The 9,673-nt window shown below is 37.9% G+C and overlaps 1 protein-coding gene across 4 annotated transcripts in view; it reads left to right on the forward strand.

The window, feature by feature from the left end:
• The window catches only part of LOC106088589 (uncharacterized), a 69,636-nt gene extending 60,187 nt beyond the window's left edge, over positions 1-9,449 (forward strand). For 3 of the 4 annotated variants that reach the window (XM_013254179.2, XM_013254180.2, XM_059364571.1), the window contains exons 7-10: positions 4,157-4,274; positions 4,336-4,712; positions 8,571-8,845; positions 8,921-9,449. In XM_013254179.2, coding sequence (XP_013109633.2) covers positions 4,157-4,274; positions 4,336-4,712; positions 8,571-8,845; positions 8,921-8,984 — 834 coding nt within the window. In that variant the 3' untranslated portion in view covers positions 8,985-9,449. The remainder of the gene's footprint in view (positions 1-4,156; positions 4,275-4,335; positions 4,713-8,570; positions 8,846-8,920) is intronic. The other variant, XM_013254181.2, reaches the window with a different exon arrangement.
• Positions 9,450-9,673: the final 224 nt, after the last annotated feature.

The raw sequence follows: 9,673 nt of genomic DNA on the forward strand, positions 1-9,673 counted from the left end.
ATGACAAATAAATAAGGGCTTTATCAATTTATAGACCGAACTTTTCATGGTTGTTATAATTCATAGAAAAATACCACCTTCAAGGTGCAATATTTGCGCCAGGAAGTCAATTTGGGAGATCGGTTCATATGGCAGCTATATCAGCTAATGAAGCGATTTACAATATACTTGGCACAGTTATTGAAAGTTAAAACAAAAGGCTACGTGCAAATCGTGCAATTCGGGCAAATCGAATCAGAATTGCGCTGTCTAGAATCTCATGAAGTCAAATCGGTGGATCGGTTTATACGGCACATATATCAGGTTATGAACTGATTTGAACCATAATTCGCACAGTTGTTGGAAGCCATAACAAAACGACAGTTGAAAAAAAAAATTAAGTCAAACTGAGCCCTCCAGAAAGTCACGAAGTCTAATCGGGAGATTGGTTTATATGGCAGCTATATCAGGGTATGAACCGATTTTAACCATACTTGGCACAAATATTGAAAGTCATAAAAAAATGCGACGTGCATTTCAGCCAAATCGGATAAGAATTGCGCCCTCTAAAAGTTGAAGAATTCAAGTCGGGAGATCGGACTATATGGCAGCTATTACGATGCGTTATTTACGCATGTCACATGTCGTACAGTGGGATAGAACCGAAAAAAACTAGTACAAAATATGACGGGTGAGTACGGGTAGAGATATCTCTTTTAACCGTATGCAAAATTTTAAGGCTCAAGGTTGTCTGGGTGCATTTTGGTAGGCCTCTAAATTTTGTCAACCATAAACTTGTTGGGCTGCCAAATCTTCATTTGAGGTCCGATTTTTTAAAGTCCCTATAAAAAAGTTCGATTGAAGTCTACAATATCTCGTCTTGTTTCGGGGATTATCGACTTTTAATGTTTTTTTCCAATTTTGTCCGAGACCTGCTTCATATTTTTCAATTTACTAAGGCATTTTTGACTCGATTTTCATTTTTATGCTTAATTTGGACTTGTGACAAAACGACTTTACACACTTTTTATGACTTACAACGACTTACAACTATACAGTTTGGAAGTCAAAAAATGTGAAAAAGTGTATTTGTTGCAGTTTTTGATCAAAAAAAGTATTTTCATTGCCTAGTCTTTATTGAAGAAACTTGCTTAAATCCTTACATTTTTTTAGGAGCCACCGAGGCGCAGAGCCTCTATGATGCTGAACGCCTGGGTTCGAATCCTGGCGAGAACATTATATAAATTTTCAGCGGTGGTTATTCCCTCCTAAAGCTGGCGACATTTGGGAGGTACTGTATCATTTGGTATGGCAGCCATATAAAAACTTCTCCACAAAGAGGTGTCGCACTGTGGTACGCCGTTCGGACTCGGCTATAAATGGAGGCTCCTTATCGTTGAGCTTAAACTTGAATCGGAAAGAACTCATTGATATGTGAAAAGTTTGCTCCTATTCGTCAATGGAATGTTCATGAAGAAATTTGCATTTTTTGATTTTTTTAGAGCTATAGGAAAGTTTAAAAAAAAAAAACATAAAATTCAAAAAAATATATGAAATATTTATTTGAATTGTTAGTAAGGTACATATAATTTAATGTTTGAAGATTATTAAAAATGTTGAACGTGACTGCGTCTCAAATGATCCATCCGCTTAGTTCAATTTTGGCATACTCTTTCCAACATTTCGCCCAGTTTTCACGAATAAAAGCTTCAATGTGTCTTCCAATGTGTCCATTGAAGCGAGCTTGTCTGTATAGACATTAGCCTAAAATATGGATATCATCTTACTATAGCGCTCACCATTCACAGTTACGTTACGATTCGCATCATCTTTGAAGAAGTACAATCCAATGATGCCACCAGCCCATAAACCGCACCAAACTGTGACTTTGTATGCATTGGTAGCTCTTGCAATGCTTCTGGTTGATCTTCACTCCAAAATTGGCAATACTGCTTATTTCCATACCCATTGGGCTAAAAATTAGCTTCGTCGTAAAATGGAAGGAGCGCGCGATGAACTTTCTAAACAGAGCACGCATTTGATAATAAAATTGAATAATTTGCAAGCGTTATTCGTTTGTAAGACGATTCATTCATGGTAGCTTCCACTGCAAATTTACAAAAAAATGCCGATGTGGAAACTATCTTTGCCCAAAATGGGTATTTCTATGAAAAATTTCGGTCAGTATTTATTTTTGGTTTTAAAGACATTTTTATCTACAAAATTCGAAAAGAATTATGAAGATATCTCCACTCTTTTTTCTTTAAATGTTTTCAATTTTAATTTTCGTTTTCATGCATTTTTCATTATTTTTTGTTTTTATACCACAATTATTTGACATATTCATTTCTTTGACAATCACTCAATGAAAAAAATTGTAAGAAAAAAACTAAATAATTACCCAAATGGGGTATCTGGGCTTTGGAATGTGAGAAGTCGAGGGGTTTTTCGACTGACATATTTTGTTAACATTTCACCTTCTACGCGGGCAGCTATTGGTGGATTTTTAACATTGGTCGTTTTGGCACTAGAAATTTTGTTCTGAATTCGAAAGGCTCATGCAAACCGGGAAGACCAAAAGCCTGATGGTAAGATCAAGTTGTGGAGACAACTCGAAACTTGGTGTCAGAGATTTTTGAATGAGCGCAGAAGATCGAGGCGCTACGTTCGGCTAGTGGAACAAATATTCTGTCATAGCCAATTAAAGTAAAGCAAGTAAATACTCTTGTAGTTTCCAAGACATTTTTCTTTTGGAAATTTCGACGAGGCTGCTCTCTTATTTTGCCATCTGCGTAGGCATGGGCAAATTTAGTATATTATTGCCACAATACATTTCAATGGCCGTCACAAATCAAAAAATTTTAAAAAAGTATTAATTTCCTAATTTTTTGTTTAAAGCCGATACCAACCCTTCAAAATGTTTTAGTATTTAAGAGGATCTAATACCTCTTGTTTTTGTTAAGAGGATCTTATGCCCCCTGTTCTTTAATGAAATGTTCGTGATAGGTTTAGGTACAGTTTGAATCATTGGCTTTAGCCAGATATATGTGCCGTACAGAATCGATCACTTTTATTTATAAAAAAAAAAATTGGAAGACCCCTTTGAGTTTATAACCTATTCTACTCAAATCACACCTGTAGTTTTTTCGCGTAAAGTTGGGACAAATTTGTTAAAAGTTGGCTGAATCTCCCACGTTAACCCATTAAAGCACTAAAGGTCTGAAAACTGCTCATTTTTGAGTTGAGATCTAATCACAAATGGTTCAAGTGATATTCCTGATTGTTCCATTATGGTAGTCTAAGTTTTTACATGCCACTGGCAACAACATTTTCTGGTACAGCGATGACAATTTTATGGCAAAGGCCTGAAAAGGCCATGGAAACGCCCTTATATAGCAATGCCGTGCAAACATGAGGGCGAAACATCTGCTCGATGTTTTTGATTAGATTTTGTGTTCGGTGTTCACTCTTTTAGCAAAATTGCTCGCACAAAAAGGGGCTCTCATGCATTTTATGGTACTCCGGCCTAAGATCAGGATTGAATATAAGCATCAGGTAGTACTGAAGATACACATGTACATATGTATGGAGATGTGTATCTGTGTGAAGCGGCTTTGTGCTAATGCACGATGAGGTCTATTCGACGAAGGATATAATCGCTTGTGTGTTTGGTTTGTTCAGCTCTCAATCAGTACTGAACTGTTGGTGGGGTGACTACACATTCCTACGGACACAAACAAACAGCGAACATAGAGAATTCAAATCCTCAGCCAATATCAATTTTTTATATTACAACTTTCGAATTACTTAAAATGTTGGACAAACTAATATTCGATGTTAAATTTAAACTATTGCCGCGTTTTAATCGTAGATTTTTGCACAAATACAGTTCGTGCGCCCAGGAAGAGGGTAACTGTGTTGATGGCATGTTTCCTCGGGTCTACAATCACAACAAATTCACCAACATTGAGCTGACTTTGTTCACAAAGGATGCCTCATTCTGCGATCCCGAATTTCTTTACAATGTTGTAGATAAATTCCTAAGGGTTACTAATCCCAATGTGGAGGATTCTCAGAGATATAATGTAAGGGGTCGTTTTGTTTGTGGTTTCAAAGTTTCGCCGGATTAAAAAATTCCTATAATTGACACTCATTTAATAATATTTCACCTTTGCAGAGACGCAGTGATCGAGAGGAAATTCGACGCAGACTAGCTATGGGAGCTGAGGAAATTTGCCATGATCAGCAGGACAGATCCCCCTGGAAATCCGGAACGCAATCATGTTTACAAAGTGGTCAGTATGCCTAGCAATGTGACTCCATCGTGTTTGCATTGTTTATCGATTTCTCTTATAGATTTTTCCCGTATTACAGAGATGTCATCAGACACAGAAAGCCATAGCTCAGATTCGGAGACATGCCCCAAACTATCGAAGTCGAAGACACAATATAACTTTGGAGGCACACCCGTAGCACCACCAATAGCACATACCACTGAAAATACTCAATTGCATCCATATCACGGACGGCCATTGTCCGTCAGTTGTTCAAATAATGTTATCAACAATAATCCAACAAACAAGCAGTCACCAAAGCAGCAACAGCAAATATCTTCTGCCCTTTATAGTAGCGAAGACTTGGAATGCGACTTCTTTACCAAACAGGCCAAATTGCAAATCGAGGCAAGAATGGCATTAGCACAGGCCAAGGAAATGGCCCACATGCAAATGGAGGTAGGTGTAAATAATGTGAAGACATTTTTTTTTAACTTTTGTTAATATGTAAAGGAATGACCATGGTAGAATAACATAAAAGCTATAGCCAAATGCCCAACAACAAAAAACTGGGATGCAGCTCTGTTCCATTGACTTTTTTTTAATACTTTTTATTCATCTAGTAATATTTAGCAAATAATATTTCATAGTAATTTAAATATTCCCTAAGAAATAACACAATAATTACCCCATGCAAATATTATCGCAGCAGGTCCATTGATAGTGTCCGCTGTAGTTGGCGTGTTACTGTGTGTGAGGAGGAAATTCTCTTCAGCTCGGTTTTATCATGATTTTGCAGTTTTGATGCATGCCTTTGGGCCTGAAGTATGGCTTCTTCTTTAACAGTACTGCTTCCCAAGTCTCGGTGCAGATCCTGGTTACGGATGTACCAAGGCGCTTTTACTATCGACCACAAAATTTTATTTTGTTGTTTTTGAATAATGTTTACATTGCTAGATTTGTTGTCTTGCGATAGTTTTGAGTAGGGAACCAGCAGCCATTTCAGTTCTAAATATTTCAATTAAACTTCCTGTTTTTCTTTTTGAGATGCTCTTTCCACCTAATTTTGGTGTCAAGAGTCATTCCGTAGTATTTTGCTGTAAGGGATTGTAATGTTATTTATTTGGAATGGGTAATAACAAACATACCTATTTATGTATAGACTTTGTTTTGTTTAATGCCATTCTCCATTTTTTCAGCCATATTACAATGGAAAGGAGGGAGGTTGCAGTTTATTTGTAACTTCATTGAACTTTTTTCCTGTAGCTAGCACTGCAGTATCGTCTGCAAATGTTCCAATTGTACTTGAAATGTCGGAAATGAATATCTTGCGTGTAGAGGAGGTAAAGGATGTGGCGTAGAACACTCCCTTGTGGTACTTCTGCTTCAAATTTCCTCAGTGACGAGTATGCCTAACACGAAAATGACGTTTTGTAAGATATGATTCTTACTTACTTTAATTGGCTCTGACAGAATATTTGTTCCACTAGCAGAACGTAGAATATCGTTCCAAGCTCCCGATCTTCTGCGTCATTCTAAAATCTCTGACATAAAGTTTCGAGGTGTCTCCCAACCGCTTGATATTTCCATCGGGGTTTTGGTCTTTCCGGTTTACGTGTACCACCGTGTTTGCCTTCAAAAGACTTCCTTGCTGGAGCTTCTTCATTCATTCTGACAACATGACCTAGCCAACGCAGCCGTTGTATTTTTATGCGTGTAACTATGTAATCGTCGTCATACAGCTCGTGGTTCATACGTCGCCTATATTCTTCATTAACGCAAACTGGTCCATATATTTTACGAAGAATCTTTCTCTCAAATACTCCAAGCACTGCCTCATCTGCTTTCACAAGTACCCATGTCTCAGAACCATATCACAGCACGGGTAGTATCAGTGTCTTGTATAGTATAATTTCGTCTTATCTCTATTTACTGCCAGACCCATTTTCACTGACTCTCTTTCGATTCTTTCAAAGGCAGCAGTGACCGACCTATGGTGTCTATATCGTCGGCATAGGCGAGTAGCATGTGATCTCTTCTGATTAGTGTGCCATATCTATTCACATCTGCATCTCGTATAATCTTCTCCAACAGGATATTAAAGAGATCACACGATAGCCAGTCTCCTTGTCTATACTCATCGCCGCCAACGTCAGACACTAGCAGAAGGGTCAAATGTTCTTTTCATATCCTCAGCATGCTATCCGTGTCAGTTACCAGATTTCCTTCTTTGTCTCTGCAGGAGGATATGCCTGCACCAAAGCCATCGGTTTGATGTTTAATTCTTTGGTAGAATTTCCGGACTTCATTCTGACTCCTGTACATCTCAATTCGCTCGCACTCACGTCTTTCCATTTCATTTTTTTTCTACGGAATAGACGTTTCTCCTCTCTCCTATTCTCCCGATACCTCTCCTTCCTACTGATTGCAGGGTTGCTCTATATGCCGCATTCTTGGCTTCAGTAGCATCGCGACACTCTTGGTCGTACCATGGCTTTCTTGGAGGAGACTTCCGGTACCCAAGTACGGATTTCGCGGCATTTTTCTTGGAGTGGGCAATAGTTTGCCATTGCGCCATTATATCATCGGAACAAGGAGTGCTTCATCAAGCATTTGGGTCAGTCGAGTGGAGTATGCAGCTGCCATCTTGCATCAGCTTGTTTGCAGCTCTTCAATGTCTAGCATCCGTGCAGTGTCAGATCATAATTTCCTGGCCATGTTCAAACGGGTGCGAATCTTTGCTGCAACCAGGTAATGATCCGAATGTATATTCGCTCTACGAATCGATCGCACATCAAACACGCTGGATGAATGCCTTCCATCTATCACAACGTAATCAATTTGATTCTTCGTGTTTTGATCGGGTGAAAGCCATGTGGTTTTGTGAATATTTTTATGTTGAAATCTGGTGCTACTAACTACCATGTTTTTTGCCGCGGCGAAACCTATCAGCCTCAACCCATTACTGGGCTTTATCTCGTGCAGGCTAAGCTTTCCCTATTTCTTTGTTTCTCATAGTAGTTCTCATTGTTTTTCGGTGGCGGGTTACTGGCCCAGCGCCCCAACCCAACCCCATTTTGTGGGATTGCACATGTATCCCTCGTTGTGGCGAGCCGCTTGCTCCAAGATCCGACGCTCGCCCCTAAACTGGGAACAGACGCTGACTTTGGCCATTGATTATTTGAAGGCGCCAATAACTCGCCTAGTCATCTCGAGTATCATTGGCACTCAGTATTTAATGACTCGAAAATTGCTGACTGTTCGCGGCCGCATTTTCAGCTGCTCCGCATACAAACGGAGCTTTTCACCATCCGTAACCTGTGGACGCCCCCGATAGCTTTCAGCTAAGCTTCCCGTGATAACGATGGACACCACAGAAGTCGGAGTTCAAAGTTCCAGCCTGTGTGGTGCTCATAGTTATCCCGTGTCTGCCGGGATTATAAATTTTAAATACTTTTTTATATCGTCCAAGCGTTTAATCAACAAAAATCATTGTTTTTAAAATAAAAAACAGAAAAACCATTAAGATGAAAGTGGAAGATGAAGAAGGCATGGACCTTTTAATGGACGAAATTAAAAAAAAAACTCAATGGAAACAGATTTATCTTTTTCAAAAAATTTTAAATTTCTGAAGATATTCACACGATATTTTTGTTTTGTGCATTTACTGTCTAAATTTTGTCTTCTAGTACAAATTAAGAGGGTTATTAAGAAAACAAGCATAAGCGGGTTAAGTTCAGCGGGCTGAATCATTGAAACCTTCCACAATGGATTCTGCTAAAAATTTGGTTTGTATTTGAATTACAGACGTCGGACATGCTAACCACTGCGGTACGGTAGACTCCATCGGTTTATATGAGGGCTATAGCTAATTTTTTAACTAACTGGGTGTGGTTATTTGAGTACATAGTGTATGTCACGTACCAAATTTCAGCCAAATCAGATAAAAATTGAAGCTTCTAGCGGTATGGTACAGAAAAGTATGGTAAATAAATTTGAAGCCAAATCCAGATAAAGAAGTCAGATCGGGGAATCGATTTATATGGGCGCTCAATCCGAAACGATATGGACAATTTGCAATCCGTACTAACTTCACCAATAAGTTTAAAATACCACATGGACACCTTGTAACTCATCCTAAAAATCTACATATATCCTATCTATGCTAACAAGTCTCGCCACGCTTGGGAGAAGATGAGCTATCAACGTAGTTCTTAATATTGCCATTACATATCTATTTTCGATGTATCTAGAAAGTTTAATAAATTCTTTTTATTCTGCAATTTTATAATGCTCTCAATTAACATATTATTTCAGATCGAACGCCAAAACCAATCAGTGTCCCCAATTACAGCTATAATACGCGGATCCTTAGAAAAAGTTGGCGTTCAGATGACTGCAGATAAGCGTCGGGTGTCCCGTCAAATGCTAACCGAAATGAACATTGCGCAATTACAGATTCTGGTCAATAGTCTGCATACACATATTGAAGAATTGAATGAATCACTTGTAAACTATCTCATGGAACGTGATGATTTGCACGACAGTCAGGATGCGATGCTAGTCGACATTGAGGAGCTCACACGCTATATGTACGTAGACCATAAGTCGCAGATGAGGAAAAGTACAATAATTTTGGGTATTGTCCTTTTGTTTTATCTTTTCAGCGGAGCAAAAGAACATATCGCCCAGCAAGAGCGAATATCATCCCTAAATAAATGTTCAAAGTAGACATGGATGGCATAGTTAAAGCGAAGGAGATGAGAATCATAGCAAAGTTTAAATTATTACGAATACTTCTTACCTATATTTAAAAAATAGATAAAGGCAATGTTTATTAAGTTTCTTTATTTAATTATACTTACATCATTACTCTTATACATACAAATACATATATAGATTATATATAAATACCTATGAAAAGATTACTTATAAAGACATACTAACGTACACATATGATATACACAAACGAAAACAAAAACAAAAATACATACACACATACATCTACAATACATAATTATTTCCATATTCAATATAATTTAAAATTATGCAACAAAAAAACAAGGAACAACAATGAGAAACTATTACCAACAAGACATCAAACCAACATAAATAAGACAAATTACATATAATTAGAGTGTTCTGCGATGCATCTCTCTTTAAATAAAATTTAAATGAGTTACATTCAAAATTCAATGCGGCGCTTTGTATTTCATTATACCCTACACCACTACTGTGGTACAGGGTATTATAACTTAGTGAATTAGTTTGTAACACCCAAAAGGAAGAGAGATAGACCCATTGATAAGTATACCGATCGACTCAGAATCACTTTCTGATTCGATTTAGCTATGTCCGTCTGTCCATGTTAATTTGTGTACAAACTACAGGTCACAATTTTCATCCGATCGTTTTCAAAT

Source organism: Stomoxys calcitrans, chromosome 3 (genome assembly GCF_963082655.1).
Source record: "Stomoxys calcitrans chromosome 3, idStoCalc2.1, whole genome shotgun sequence".
Classification (NCBI taxonomy): domain Eukaryota; kingdom Metazoa; phylum Arthropoda; class Insecta; order Diptera; family Muscidae; genus Stomoxys; species Stomoxys calcitrans.